Raw genomic sequence first — 17,066 nt, 5'->3', positions numbered from 1 at the left:
TATAAGTTAACAGACATTACGTTTGTCAGGCAAAGCAGTATTAAGGTTGCTTGTGAACTGCACAACATCCTCGTAAACTCTGTTACATCTTGGAGCAGGTACGGCATATACGCTCGTACCATAAAGCGCGCCGATGAAATCATCTTTGTAAAATAACGCGAACGTAAAACCTCTTTTCTACGCGATAATGGTAGATGCGTCCTTTTTCTTCGCCGGTAATCGTTTTCCTCATTAGCAACATTGATCGTATCCGTTACGAACGGCAAAAACGTACAATCAAACGGAAAGCTTCCTGCAATGTATCCAGTTCCGTAATATGGTCTCAATATTTACACGTAACTTTTATATCCCGCATCACACATTCGCGTAATGATGCGCCGACGGTATCGGTAATATTTTTGCAAAAAAATCTTTGGAAGCGTTCACCTGGCATAATATCATCTTATCAATTGGCTTGCTGTATTACGCAGAAAAAACATATAGAAATAAAATGCATCATCCTTGTTCTTATGGATTCAAGACTTATTTTCTTCGTAACAAAAGTTTGATAGAACATTATATAATTTTTAACAGTTTGATAAATAAGAGCGCAGTAATGTGAATTTCTTTTCAATTTAAAGAAAATTGAGATTTTATTGGACAGTTGTGTATTTGCAAAATTTTTTTAAATATTAGTGAAAATCATAGGATTATATATCAGTGGATAAGATCATATTTTAAATCGTGAAAGAAGTTTTTTTAAATAATAAATTAACATTCTTAATAACTTAATTATATTATTAGTTAATTTAATATTAAATTTCCTTCACACATAACTTGATCTGAATCGAGAAATTTTGCATCGTTGAACTAAGAGATTTATCTTTTCTCGAGTAAGTTTGTTAATTATTTTCAATTTATTAAGAGATCGTTCACAAATCTAAATTCTTATATTTCTAAAATGTTTAAGCGAAGAACAAACTTAAAAAGAGCTGTGTTAATTTTTTCATCGAAAATTTTAATAAAAATCGCAATTTTCATTTACTTAGTTTGATTAGGTTACATATGAAACGTTTGTTGGGCAAATCATTTGTGGGATTCTTTACTAATCGAACTCGATGACATGTGGACGACGCGTTAGCGATTGTAACCGTAATCACGTGCCTTCCCAGCGATTTATCGCGAGCGGTATAAATGTAACGCTTTTCGATTTACGATCGTCGTAATTTGCAGAACCCTGTTACTTCTCCGCGTTCGCGTCTTTGCACACCTTCCTTCTCCGCCGTGACTCCGAAGAATTACATTCCTCGCGACGCCCACTTGTCTCGTAGGGCACAGTGATGAAATCATCTCTTCGGAATAGCGCGCGCATCAAGGCGAATTTACACGGTCTACGCCTGATGATCATCCTGAATGAGTCATTTAAGCGGCTGAATGGATTTTTGTTTAGACATGCGGCACGGGTTCCAAAGCCTCGCAAGATAGAACAAAGTATTACAAGAAAGTATTACAAGAAAATAAATTGAGAGTCTGCCATCTGTATCTCACATTTAACGCTAAGCATGAACGTTTTTAATTCGAGAAAGATTTTATTTTTGTCTTAGTATGAATTCTTTTATACTTCTCTTATATTGTTTATTAAAAAGCTAATTTTACTTGTCTTTGTCAATCTCATTCAATTTTTCAACTACAGTAAGTAATACTAGAACTACCGATGACTATATTTTATTATTTTTGAATAAAAAGAAAAGGTAAATTGATCGATTTAATAATTATTGCTTATATTGCAACAGAAGTCGAGAAAATTTCAGAAAATGCATCGTTATAAATTTGAGTAATAAAAGACAAAAATAAAGAGTCATTTTGATTGCTTTGTTCTAGTACTAATTCTGAGAACGAAACTAGAGAAACAGTTCCACTTCCTTCATTCATTCGTTTTTTTTTTTTGCGACCCATCTAATTCACTGCGCTTTCATTTCTGAATGATGCTCCCGGATGATCATCAAAGGCGAACCACGTAAACTCGGCTTTAGAGACGTCGCCTTCGTCCTTCCGCATTATGACAGTAACAACGAGTACGAGCTTTTTGCACCGGATACAGGACATTGCGCGCGGCTAATCAGAGAGAGAAAGAGAGAGAGAGAGAGAAGGAGAGAGGAGGAGAGAGACTCCTACGGGATATCCCATCTGCGCGAGAGAGCGCTTAATAACGAGCGCGCAACAAATGCGTACGCGCGCGTACAATCGCCTTCCCGCACCTCCGCCAGCAGCACCCTAATGACGCGCCTGGAAGTTTGTTAGAGTGTTGGCACGGACGTTGATTATAATTTATGGTCGGCGGGCCTTCCATAAAACATCGGCCGTGCTTTTCTTTCCGAGGCGCGGCGAAGCGGCGGTGGCGGTGGCGGCGGCCACACTTGACAGCGAGCGACACGCGCGACCGTAACGCTCCTTGAGAAAACCCACGGGGATTCGAGGATGCAATGAACGAACGTTCAAAATTTTTTAAGAAAATATCAGAGATTTTTCTCTTTCAAAAAAAAGTACAACAAATTTAAGAAATGAAAGCTACAGGCTTATGAAAGTTTAAAAATAGATGTCCGTTTATTATAAATGTGCTTTCTCCAGTCGCGCTTTCTTGTATCAAAGCAGATTCACAAATCTACTTCATTATCCGATGATTATAGCGGTTACTGACTCCAATTTCTCCAGCAATTCTTTTAGGCGACTCGTAAATTATCTTCTTAAAATTCTTTCGACGGCGAGCGTTCGATACACTAATTCAAAAACATGATGTTCTTTCCTTTTGGTAAAATTTCTACTGTTTACATGAAATGTGAGAAATGACAGGTGACCGATTGTCCATGTTTACCGCCGGCCCTTGAATCGTTCCCTTTGTCCGTCACTTATCTCGTCGAATAAAAAAATGTGTTTGCGATTCGGTGCTGCTATTCGGTGATCCTCTATTATAAACCTCATGTATTAAGCATGAAATTATGCACTGAATTGATTAGCATTTTGCGATGTGTAAATTCAAGATAATAAATCGCCCTGTTCCGTTGTACAATCCGCTGTGCCAGCAGCCACGTTGCTGTAAACCGCCGCGATGTTGCGGTACCGTAAGTTGTGCAAAACCGCGCCTGTCGATTTATACCTGCCATTAGCTATCGGACAAACTGAACATTATCGATACGCGTTTTAATAATGTCACGACGCGCATATCTCGCGGATTACAAATTAATATCAGCTTCGATGAAGCGAAACTGAATAATCATTCCTTGAATTCCCGTGTATGCGCGTGTCTCTGTACTCGAGAGAAGTAAAAAGAATTTGAAAAAAATAGCAGAAAATAAGCTAATTTATCGCGCTCATCGACGTGGCTCATCTCCTGTTTCCGGTTAATAATTCAGCTTACCGCTGGGAAAGAACCTCAAATACGCGTATAATTACCATTTGCATGCGGATCACTTCGTATGCGAGAGATTAGGGCGATCGCTGTTATTAAACGATTGAAAATCGCGTAATGTATCCGTAAACATACAGATTTGCGACAGCTTTGCGACGATCCCGTTTCTTAATTGGTACTTGAGCTTCTATCGCGCTTCTTTAATAATAGGGGAGGACGTCTCAACGGTAGTGATGAACTAACGACAGCGCTCGCGATATTCTGTTTACGCGATCTAGCACGCGGTACATAAAATCGACGTAAGAACCTGGTGTTTAGTTCACACGTAAAAGACTGAGATGCAATGTTCTGTGAGCAGTACAACGACAATGGTCTTCACGGGTTATTTAAAAGTTCTATCAAGTGAGACGTGAAGAGAAAATTTATAACAAAAAAAAACAAATAAATTGGTCTAACAGTTATCGATTTTATATAATTTTTATATTAAAATTACATGAGAAGGAGAAAAAGAAAAGTCGCTTCTTTCGTTACATCACTTGTTTACAATTTATATTGAAAGTCTGCAACTCATAAATTAATATACAAGAATAGACCTGATGATTTCATAACTTAATTAAGTCGCATGGCGGCAACAGCGAATCGCAATTATTTACATTTTATCGCTCTTGCCCGTCGTAAGGACCAATATTCTCTCGTTGTATGTTTAATATTCTCGTTTACATCGCGCAAAGGTGATAATCACCCGAGATAAAAAAAGAAATGAACTCTAACCGATGTATAGTGGACCAATAAATCAGATTAATGGATTCAAGGATTGGATCGATATATCAAGAATATATTTCCTTGTTTCTCGTTCTGCTTACGTCAATTCTCTATTTGCAAATCACTGTTGCAATGCCGATTCCCGTCTACCCGATCAGCGAGAAAAAGATGATTAAGTATACAGGTGTTTTTTTTTCCTTGTTCTAATTACATTGACACATCAAGAGTAAAGTGTGAAGATTGTCAAACGCGCGCGCAAGAAAAGTGATATATCTCGAAATAAATGTAATTCCTGTTAACGCGGCGATTGTTGCGCAACGATTCCTCTAATTAGAAGAACAGTGATACCTCATCCTTCGGCTGAAGGAATACGCGATGCGCGTGTACGGGGAATGTCGTTAAAGGCGCTTACAGACGACCACGGCGAAAGTGTGGGAACCGTGCGCGACGCGCGAGAGACACGTAGGTGTGCGTACATTGATTCGTTTATGACTGCGTAATTCATACGTAAATTCGTGCCCGATCGTCGCACAGTGACACAACGTACTCTCGTGTTCAAAGAGGTACACGCGAGTCTCTTGAAGAAATAGAAGAATAGTAGAAATGGAAATGTGTGAAACCATTCACGGCTCCAGATGGGATATCCAAGAGGTGATGTACATGCTTCGGATAAAAATTCAATAACAAAAGCAAAATAAGAGGATAGAAAAATAACGCAAATAAAGCGAGCAAAGTAATTTCGAACTTTTATCTGTGTAGGAAAGGAGGCTATCCTAGATTGAAATATATTTTCTAAATTAATCATAAATTTATTTTGCAATCATTATTACAGGTAACAAAATTGATTTAGCGAATCGTTTAACGAAGAAGATTTCATACCGATCACCATTGAAATTATTTAACTACGTGTATAAAAATTACCGTTAGATACTTAAATAATATTTGGTTTGATCAATATGTTCACTTAATTTCATATTTAATGGTTCGACTTGATTTCGTATTTAATAATTGTACAGTTATGTTTTACGTCGCGAGGATCTCGCATCGTTAATCGACCGATCTCCCGTAATATAACGCAATATATGGCGCAAAATTTTAGAACGGCAGCGTGTAATTCGGAATTACATCAAAATAACGTGCACTAGAATCGAGGAATGCGTATTTTAGACGCGTTATACGCCTGTATACGTCGACCGCAGCCGACTCGTTGCGAAGTTTTAACCGGTATGAGAAACCGCAAGAGTATATCGGAACACGACGATCTCGTGGTACGCGGAAGAGAATTCCCGAAATCCTCGCAGGTTCGATTATCAGGACGTATAATGGAACGTGATTTGCGGTCGAAGGCCGAGATCAGGGGCGCATCATATTGGCTATCGTAACAGAGCTCAGAGACGAATAAGGATCTCCTATCGGCGGCCCCCCTTCGGGGAACGGCAAGCAAATTTCTACGAGCATCGCTCCGATGATTCGAACGATCATTCGATGAGACTCTCGTTATGGAAGAATATTTACAAACGAAAATGAAGAAATCTGGTTGCGCTCGGCGCGATCGATGTATTTCCTTCTGAATATTATTTATAATATCATCAGCTTTTACAACCCACTGTTAACTTTTTGTACTTTGAATCTTTGCAAAAATATTATTTCTTCTTTATAATTATTAATGACGTGTAAGATGTGAGGAGAGAAGATTTATCAAAATTCTTGTTCAATAGCAATAGTTATTTGCACATCTTTTTTTAAGTAGGTTCACTATAGCAGTCCGCTGAACAATCACTAGTAAATGACTATTTCAGAAAAGCATTAAAATAAGACTCTAAAATAATAAATTGCGAATTATATTTTTATGATCTAATTGTCATAAAGATTTTATTAAAATATCATTTTTTGTTTAAAAATGTAATTATACTATAATAAAAGTTTATTTATGTTTATTGACTAGTTTAATTTTTTTATTCGTTCACTGACTGGCGCAGTGACTCTGTATGGATACATTATCAATAAAAATTTAGCTAAAGAGTTAAAATTGGGAACAGATTCAAGCATAAACGTATATCGGTACGTGTTGACAAAGATTTAAAAAATGTAATTACTCGGCAATATAATTAAGCGCATTTTCCCGGCCGATCTTCTTTGCTGCGCCATCGCGTCAATTGCACGGCGTTTGATCGGCTATCGATTGATTCGCGATCGACACGGTGAAGTCGTCAAGCAGCACCGGCCGTTCATCACACAATTCGCGCGAGTCACGTTACCCGCTCGTTCTCGTTTACCCGCGCACCGCTAATCTGGATCTCCCATCTGAGTGAGCTCCCTTAGCAGCAATCTGCGGCGTGCGGTCTGCGAGGCCCTTCGTTTTATTGAGTCATATTCCCTCGTACTCGATAAGCCGGACATTCCTTCGCGTCGCGCCGTCGAATACGATTAACGATAGTATTAAAATACTATGCGTTGTAACATTTTACTTCGACAGCACAAAATGATTTGCGTTTGGTTAATTTACGTTACGTCGGATGACGCGCAAAATGTTAATGACCTTTTAATCGAATTTTTGTAAAGTTTATTCTATAAATAAAGTAAGTGAATAATCTGCCATGATCACTCCAAGTGGCATTACATAGAAATCGATATGAATATATAATTTTCTTTTGTATCTCATGATATCAGACACTCGCTTTCTTGTATAAGTTCTATCAAAGATCTTTTTTTTTAAATAATGGTTAAAATTTCTGAAAACTAACTGAAAAATCATTAACGTTCCGCTCTAAGTTGGATAACTGTCCGAATAAGCGTGCCACGAGAATCTCTTAAAGAAGCAGAATACAATGCGATAAAACGCAAAACATATGTTCGTATTTGCGATCATAATCGTAAACGTGCCGCAGCACGCGCATATCGGTAAGGTAACGCCGACAGACGCGCTAATTTACTCAAAAGAGATTAGAAGAAGGAGTGGAGATACGACACGGAGGGAGATATGCAAATCTGTGCGGAAGAGTTGTCCGTGGCAGGCTAAAGCGTACCCCGAAACGACCTGTTGCACCTCTCGCGCCGAGGATGAGGGGCGAGGAAATTTGCACCACGTCCGACGATGTCGATAAGATCGCCGATAGTTAACTTACTGTCGGTTTTGCGCGCCTAATACGAGAATTCCGTAGAAAACGCGACGGCGAAAACACACGTGGTATCCATGCCGATAAATATCGCACGAAACTATAATATTATACCCGCTCGACGGCTCACATCGTGGGATACTCGATCTGTGAAAGATCTTCCCTTTGCCCAGGAGATAATCTCCTTTCCAACTTTGTTTTTTTGTTAATTCTATCGAGCTCCTATCAATAAAATAATTGAGATCGAAATAAGAAATTAAAGGAGGTCTTCTCTCAAAAGACTCCAAAACAAACCAGGCATTTTTCCATCTTTGAACTCGGACAAATTCGTCTGATGCAAAATGAAAATAAGGTTTCAACAACAGTCATCTTTTTGATAGTTAACAATGCACGCATCAGAAAATTTCAATCACGCTTCTTTTCCTTTTCTTTTCGTCGTGCCTCTAAACTAGAATGCAAATTTACGTCAAGCAATCAGTCATCCACGATACCAGTTTTCAAAACGTGTCAATTATTCCTATTAAAAATTCTGCTTCATTCGATTCATTCGCCAAGTGCATCCGTCACTTCGCTGTTAAACGATCAAATGTATTTAGATATGATAGAGCGATATGATAAACGAGCAATTTACGATTTAGATGGAAATTAAAAATATTGCTTCCTTACTATTCTGTGTCTTACGTACATCCGTTCTTATTGAATACATTGAACGAGGGCATAATGGGATTACGTAAAATCAGTGCGAGCGGTAATATTACACATGCAACATTGTGTAACGTTAAACAACGCAAAACATCGGCAGTTTCAAACTACTTACATGCTTTTCATAGCTGCGTTAGCAGTATCTCGTTTCGCTTAATGCGTATGCTCGCTACGCGTTTTTTCTCTCTCTTTCTCTCTTTCTCTCTTGTCGCGACCGCAGTAAAAACTTTACTACACAAAGCATTACGACAGGTCCGGCATAAACACGTGGGATCAATGGCGCGGTCTATTAAAATAACGACGGTTGCGACCGCACGAACCGTAATTTATGTCACATAAAATAGACCAACGACGTATACGCAAAGTATAGTCCAAATTATATATATATGTGTAGCAGCAGTCCGACATTTGAAATCTCAAACTATTGTTGAAAACAATTACGACGCAGTTACTTCTTTCGCGTATTACATACTGTACGTCCAAGTGCATTACAAAAGCGTAAATAATAATTATAAATACAGAAAGATGTGACGTACGTGTAGAAGATGAGCGTTGCGGTTTTAGCATATAATTCATTTATGTCATTTTTGTCATCATTCTTGTGACGACGTAGTATAGCAATCGTAGGACATATATTCTTATTCCAGCAGATACGACAAGAACAAATTTATTTACGTTACAATGGTAAAGCCGTAACGAGACAAGAGCATTATGTGTCTCTCAAAGAAATGAAGCTTCATTATTCTCGAGAACTCGCTGTTCCTTTCCACGACCGTCCGTCGTACTTTATTCCGACCTAGTAAATATATATGTAATCATAAAAAACCCCCTCAAATACGATTAATTTTACGTCGTTACGAATGAGCTTCCGTAAATTGTTCTGCCCGCGAAACGACTGATAGTAACAATCTGTAAGGCTGAAGGCAACAGGCACCGTATACTTTCACGTGTACCGATACGACGATTAAATTTTATGAGGCCCCATGGTATTTTCAATCGCGTCGCGCAACCCAAGTGTAACGCATGAAGGAAAAGAAAGAGAATATTCCAAATACGACTTCTGCGGCAATTCTAGATGATCGCCCAGGGCTACGCGCGTGCAAGATCCTTGCGAGTAACAATCTTGCAGCCATTACGTCGAAATTAGAAGGCTGTCAGTCATGTACGACAGTCTTGCCAAGATCTCATTATTTCCTGCGTCCGAAATTGGGCCGGCACTTAGAACGCCATTAGACGACTATTAATATGTGAGAATTTTCACAAATATGCACAGCGATTACTAATGCGACCGTTTACGTGTCGATGGCCTCTCGTGCTGCAAAGAATTCGTGCGAGGATCCTCGCGTGCGGAACTCTCGTTTCTTCTGAACCCGAATTAAGCGACAACTTGAAATCTCATGCGTTCGCAGGCATTCCTGTAAGCTAATGCGATGCGTCATGATTCATTAATTTTGAACCACTTTAGATGTTTTTTGGCATAAACTGAAGTTCAAGCATTGCAATCGTGAATATAATTTGATTAAAAAAAAAAAAAAAAAAACAACTTTCATTCTTATTCAAAAAAGACATAACTTCTAACTTTGGAATATTAAGAGTAAAACCAAAATGGTTTAATTGTTAATAAAGTTTAATGCACAATGAAAAGCACAGACAATAACAAGAGGGAATAAGAAACAGTTCAATATGTTAAAGAACGCTTTATATGTTTATTTAACGAATTGAACTGTTCCTTATTCCCTGTTGCTCTTGACTGTGTTTTTCATTGCGCATTAAATTTTACAGTGTTGCAATAGGATTTCGCCAGAATTTTCACATTCTCCAAAGTACGAAGTGTGTGCTCTAATCTCCGCGTTCATTAACTGCAGGTGGCTTTGTCCGTTTGTAAGTCCGCATTTCCGATCTCGTGGGTGATACACGCAGTGTACCTGCGGGTGGCTTTGCTCGGTTTATCGATAATAGCGCCCAGCAGGTCTACTTCCAGCTTGCATGAGAAAGTCTACTTATATATACACACACATGTGCACAAATACCTACCTAATTACCTTCCATCACACCGAGAGAACGAGAGAGAGAGAGAGAGAGAGAGAAAGAGAGAGAGAGAGAACATGAGAAGTTGTAAGGAATGCGTTGTAGAGGGGTGAAAAGAGGGAGGATCGAAAAAGGGGAAAAGCGGCGCGCGCGTTGAAGAGAATGCGCGTTTCATTAACTGTAATTAGTTAATTTCGCTCTGTTTGTAACATTAAAAACCCCGATGATTCATTCCAATGGATCCGTTTATAATTTCTAAATGGATGTTTAATAAACCCCGTGTTTAGTATTTATTTTATATTTTTGCAAAAAATAATCTGATCACGCTGAACAGAGGGTTTATCAAATATTCGACCAAGAATTATGTATCAAATTTGGAGTCCATCTTTTAACAGCGAATATTTTATGAAAGATTATACTATTTATACTATACAGTTTGGATATACTATACATTTCAATGTATATATATGAATACGAAGAAATCAATGAGAAAGCATAGCCGGGAAGAAATTTAAATTAAAGTATCCTATTATTATACATAAATTTCTACTAAGCAGAAATGTTAAAGAACAACATTGTTGTTTGTCAAAGTATATTTTATTAGACGTTATCTTTCACACATTATCCGATAGTTTTAAATCTGTGAACCTAGTGTCGAACGGAATTCTCTAAATCTTTCTATTTGTAAATTCGGCAAAATGCTCATCATACATTCTGAATACGATAAACATCATTTCTCAAGTCAAATTAAACTCCGTGTTTTAGCGAATATTTCATGGAAGATCATATTGCAAGTATAATCTTATATTTTAGAATTTCAATGTTAAGGAAACTAGGAAGTCAAATGATTGAGTTATGAAATTTAAAATCATCTTAGGTACTGTCTGAAGATATCACAGAGTCGTATTAGCATATTAAGACATTACTTAAAATGGTCTTAAAATAAGATTTTATTATGAATACTGTCTATAATCAAGTCGAGAAGAAATTCAAGTTAAGTTTCTAAATATAAAAGCTGATAATAAATTTCCATAAAGCAAGTGTTAGAGAACAGCGCTGCTGTTCATCAAAGTATATTTTACAGATATTAACTTTCATAAATTATTGATTAATTATAAATTTATAAATCTCAGAATCTATCATTGAATGACGGAGTTCTATAAATCATTCTGCTGATAATTTTGGCAAGATGCCCATCATAAATTCGTGTTGTACTATTCGGAATACGATGGACAGCGTTTCACAAGTCAAATAAAACTTCGCGATCGTTTTCATCGACCGTTATGCATACTCGTACGTAGTGAGTTTACATAATGGCATCACGCGCATATTACACGTGAATATTTTATTCTTTTCAGGAGAAGCCATTCACCTTGCCAGGGACTTCGGCTACGTTTGCGAAACCGAATTCCCCGCGAAGCAAGTCGCCGAGTACCTCAGTCGGCAGCATTGCGAACCGCAAGACTCCTACAGGAGAAAAGAACTTCTTCATGCCACCAAGTAAGTATAAGCACTAGAGTTCTTCAACTAAGAGTTTGGACAGTTCGTCATTCTCATTTAACTACGCTGCGCTTCTCCAAAATGTTCAATCAGTTTAATGTATGTTTATTAATAAAAAAAATTAATGTGTAAAAAATTTATATATATAAATATTATTATAAATTTGTAAAATAAAAAAAATTATAAATTCTTTCATAGTTAGCCTAAAACATATAATGAATCGATAAAATATTATCTGATGATATCTATACTCTTATTTGAGACACTAATAAACACGACGACGCTTTGCTACGTTGGCATCGAGAATCTATTACTATTGTTAATAATACAAATACATTCAAGTATTATTATAAATAATGATTATTGAATAATATTGACTTCGATAAAGAGCACTCCCTCGCATCGTCACGAGAGCCTCATAATTGACTTTTGCGAATTCTCTGTTTCCAGACAAATCACCAAAGAGCTGATGGATCTTCTGAACCAGGACAGATCGCCACTTTGCAATACGCGGCCGCAACATATTCTTGATCCTAGTATACAGAGACATCTCACTCATTTCTCTCTCATATCACACGGATTCGGAAGTCCTGCGATTGTGGCCGCTTTAACGGCTATACAGGTAATGGAATAACGAAAAGTTATTTTCGTCTGTGCCATCGTGTTTTTTTTTTCTTACGATGTCAAACGTTTGTATGAGAAGAAACCAATGTCTTTTTTCCTCATCGGTTAAATATTTCTGAAAATTTAATTCTTATTTAAAAATACGGCTTTACTGAAACTTTTACGATTTCTGTTGCAGAAGTTCCTAAGCGAGTCTTTGAATCATCTGGAAAAGATGTATCCCGGGAACGGTAGCGGCGTAACGAGCAGTCAACAGTCGAATCTCGACTCGAACAAAAGCAAGGAGGGCACGCTGATGAACGACATGAAGAAGTGACGCACAGAAGACCCGCCTACCTCGAACGTGGTCACGTCTATCAGGCACTCCTGGCCGTACAACTGAGCTTCCGTGCGTCCATCGCTATTGCGGAAAGCTCGCAGTGGATCACTGAAAAACGCGTACGCGTACACACGTGCTCGCGGGCACGTCGCACACGCTGCTGGCACTCGCGTGCGACGTGCCGCGTGCCCACCGTACGCCGAGGTTGGCTGGTCGTAAGCTTCCGTAGGCAATTCGACACGCAGGCTGCGTGCGATACGTGCGAAAATGTGCAATCAGGGATAGTCGATGAATAGGAAACGGGAGGAGAGGAAAATTCTCATTTCGTAACGGAGCCCCGGGAAGCCGAGTACCGAGGGGCTCAAACTCTTTGTCGCTGGTCGCCTTTGGTATAGATTCTATTCGTTTTGTATGTTGTCTTGAAAATGTCTTAGAACGTCCCAGAGACCTGCCTACGAAAATCATCAGGTCTTTCTCTCGTCAACTTGCAGCTGCGCAATTACATTATATTATCGACAAAAAGTTGGAAAAAATAATTGTAGGCAGTGAATACATATTTGTTTTAAATATGCACCACAAGAGTCAAAATTATATTTCTCATGAATATCCAATGGATATTTTTAATGAACAATCTAAAAAAAAAATGATACACATATTCCTTTACAATTGATGATTTTTTTATTTTCTTTCTTAGAAATGTTGTGTATTAAAGTTTTAGTAAAAGAAGTTTGAATTTGCGTTTGTAAGGAATCTCTTTATTGTAGAAATATAGTAAAATCTGTGTTAATAAATTATTTAAAAATGCGCGAATATTGCGAAAAATAGATACTAGAAAATATCTGTTGGATATTTGTGATATGGAAATATATTATCCACATATGATCATATGCTCGAGGCAAATATTAAAAATACAAATAATTTACCATCTTTTTAAATAAGATAAACAAAGATATAGCAGCCATGATTTTTGCAAACATTTATACTTTCAATACTTTATCCCACCGATAATTCATTGCAAATATGACATATCGATCTTTTTTAAAAAAATTGCGATTCGATAGTGCATAAGTTACATCCAAGTCACCATTTTATGCACTTTTGAACATGCAGCCGATGAAGTTTTCTATACTGGAAACAAAGCTGATCTAATTCGTTAAAGAGATAATTAACGATAACAAAAGTTTAAGAAAATTAGAATGAATAAATATGTATGATAATGTGAAGAGAATTCTTTGTTTTCATTATTCGATTAATGCATTTAAAAACTATATTCAGTACAGATATTGTAATACGATAAGTAACTGGTGTGATAAAAAAAATGCGACAGATATAAAAATATAAGGTCCTATTTGATTCTCTCGTATTATTATTCTTTGATTTTATTAAAAATTTCACGCAAGAAAATTGTGATTTATGGGGAAATCGGATAAAAATAAATTTCGTGAAATATTTATGATAGTCGGAAAATGCGAGAAACCTAGTGCAATCATTAATATTAATTTAACAAATTATTAGTATTAACTATCTTCTGCAATTTTTGCAATCCAATCTATAATTTATAATTATTAATAAGCAATCCGCAAGAGAAAGATAATTCGCAGATCGTTTTAAATTATAAAAAAAAACACATAATTAAGAAAGATAAAAGGATAAACATAATCAAGATTTGTATCTTCGATATTTCTTCGAACAATTAGAGGTAACGTTCTTTTGTTATTAGTAAAGCTGTGCTTCCATCAATGAGACTTACCTGGACCAGCAATTCTTTGTGTAATTAGAAGCGGTCGTGTATAAGTATCAAAGTGCAACTTAGTCCTCGGTAACCGATGTATCAGTTTAGTCACCTCTACTGACATTAATCATGGAACGCCGTGCGATTAACCACAAGCAAGGATTATTCTGCCTTTTACAGGCGCACACTCGCGTGATAGTCAGGAACGACATTAAGTCCGGGGAATCGCCAAGATTGAAGTCCTTTTGACGAGATTCTAAATGTTTCACCGAAAGATAAATAGTTGAATTACCGTAAAATATTAAATCGTATAGTATATTATTTGTATATTTTTCTTTGTAATATTTTTATGCTATTTTTGGATCTAGAAAGGTTTATTAATCGATAAAAAAAAGTTATTATTGTGACGATACTGTAAAAAATTAAGTAAAGCTAAACAGTAAAATTGTAATAAAATTTATCGTAGTCAGTAGTCAACAAGAATAAAAAAGAATACACTGTGTTCACGAAATAATTAATGATATAGAATAGAAAATAATATAAGATTAAATTCTCATAATTTTCTATAGCGATATTTTACACAAGACCTTTTCAATATTTGTAATAATTGCTACCGCGACGAAGAAGTGAATCGTTTAAAAATAAGAAACATCTACATCACACTTGTCAGCAATTGGATTCTCCTCCGAAAAGACTGCACTCAAGGCTATTCCCCACCATTATCGTGCCAATGCGAAACTTGCCATTAAAAAGATGTGCCAATTATCGATATCGAGTTATTAACGTAAGCGACTGGCGGCTAAGAAAACTGGGCACAGAGGAAAAGCGGTAATAGCGCAACGAAAAACGAACACTTCCTCGAACACGCGAATGACACACGCGTGACAAAACGGAAGTCTCCTCGGGAGCGACGCGCAAACACGTCGGCCGCATCTCGGACTCGCCAGTCACGAGAAATTGTATGAAGTACAATACCAGGTGAACCTGAGACATATCTAACTTTGTAATTAAATCTTAGGCGTATATATATAAATATATATATATAAATATATATATAAATGTAAGAGATTAAAAATAAAGCGGGAAAGAGAGAAGACGAGGACGAAGAAGAGAAAGAGAGAAAAAAAAGAGGCGATCTTGACAGCGGACGCCTCGCGTCGTCGCGGATTATGTACAGAATATTTGAATCTTTCTTGTGATATAATCGTACACATTACTAAGGTGTAAACCGATAAAAAAAATACATTATACATTCCATGTTTTTTCATAGAAGTGAAATATTAGTGGGGTGGTCGTACAGCGTCAGAGACCAGCTCGTAGAATCGAACCATGCCACGAAGACTCGCGTCTTCTTATGGTGTCAGAGGCGGCTCTAGGACTGGCAAAGCTTTTAGGTGAATTAAAAAAAAATTCATACTGTTATGCTACCGAGATCTAATCGTGACATTCTTCACATCAACGGGCTCCCGAGAGAATTTCATCCTCTTACATTCGTATTCTTACTCTTGCATTTACACAAGTTCTTGAATACTTTACGAAGATTTCTCGTATAAGCGAATCTTTCGAGTACTCACATGGGACTTGTGCAGCTTCTCGTGTGGCTTGTTCTTACAGTGGAGTCGCCTCTGCACTACGCAAAGTGTAAGACAATTTTGTAAATGTTAAAACGCATTCCAATCTTTAAATCTGGCGTCTCCGATATATTCCGTACTTCCGTATTTACATAATTTCACGTTTATACGCCATATTTTGCAAATAATGTAATTCTTCATTAATAATATAGCACGTTATTAATTCAGAAAACATCTGTTGTGAGTGATCAGCAGCGTGACCTTTATCACGCTTGTCTTTTTACCTGAGCAATTTGATTGCATGGCAAGAAGAAATTTTACGTTATCGAGTATAAATTAAAGATCGCTCTGCTGATCATCGTCCGATGTACCGAAACATCAATGCATGTTAGAAGCAATTTGGTATTATGACGTTCTAAATAAAATGACGCATACGAGATAAGTAACATAATAATGGTGTAATTATTATGCGAAGAGTGCGGCGAAAATCAGCAGCATGCGTTTCAACAGGTACAAGATGCGTGGACGCTTCAACGCGGCCCTCGATTGCACTTTTAAGCGAACGAATATAACGAATGAATCTTTTACGGCTCCCGGTTCATATTGCAGAGGGATTAGCTAGGAAAAAGTTAGGGAAAAGAAAAAAACTCGGCACCTTATTTTCACTCACAACTACTTAGATGCGACTTGTTAGAAGCTAAGGACTCCCGTAAATTAATACTTATTTATAACCCTTAGGACGGTCGTAGAAATACGTTTTTCTACCAGAATTTCTGTGCCAACTGCAAAGAATGTTGTAGATGATTTTTTTGTTTCAAGTTGAAGCATCATTCTAATCTTGTAAGATACTCAGATATATCTTTATTAAATATATTTGAATTTCGTAGTATATTATATTCTGATATTGATTATACAGTTCATTTTTGTATATTGGTGTGTGATAAATAAATAAGAATATTGTTTCTAAGCAATCTCCTCGTGATAAAATAATTACCTATACCTATATAAAAAAAAAAATAACCGTTAAATCGATACTCGCATTTCTCTATTTAAAAAAGTAACATATGTAATGCGTGATCGGCAATATCAGCATTTGAAAGATTTATAAAAAAGAAAATAAATGAATTAACGTAGACATATTAGACATACCACGAAGAACATCAAAACGGAAAAATAAAGGAATTCCACCATTAAAGCTTGTACTGAATGATTGTATTGATGAATTTGTAGGTGTGATAATGCATGAAAATGACGAAAACAATTAAGGATACACTAATAGGAAAAGATTAATACAATTGCAAGAGAGCTCTTGATGAAGAAAGTGAAT

At 36.9% G+C, this 17,066-nt stretch overlaps 1 protein-coding gene across 9 annotated transcripts in view; it reads left to right on the top strand.

Moving 5' to 3' along the window:
• Positions 1 to 16,710, top strand: part of LOC105193269 (transcription factor AP-2-epsilon) — a 221,196-nt gene extending 204,486 nt beyond the window's left edge. For all 9 annotated transcript variants that reach the window (XM_039447134.1, XM_039447108.1, XM_039447101.1 and 6 more), the window contains 3 exons: positions 11,352 to 11,493; positions 11,944 to 12,115; positions 12,296 to 16,710. In XM_039447134.1, coding sequence (XP_039303068.1) covers positions 11,352 to 11,493; positions 11,944 to 12,115; positions 12,296 to 12,433 — 452 coding nt within the window. In that variant the 3' untranslated portion in view covers positions 12,434 to 16,710. The remainder of the gene's footprint in view (positions 1 to 11,351; positions 11,494 to 11,943; positions 12,116 to 12,295) is intronic.
• Positions 16,711 to 17,066: the final 356 nt, after the last annotated feature.

This window comes from Solenopsis invicta, chromosome 1 (assembly GCF_016802725.1).
Source record: "Solenopsis invicta isolate M01_SB chromosome 1, UNIL_Sinv_3.0, whole genome shotgun sequence".
Taxonomy (NCBI): domain Eukaryota; kingdom Metazoa; phylum Arthropoda; class Insecta; order Hymenoptera; family Formicidae; genus Solenopsis; species Solenopsis invicta.
This window is presented reverse-complemented; position numbering and strand designations above follow the sequence as displayed.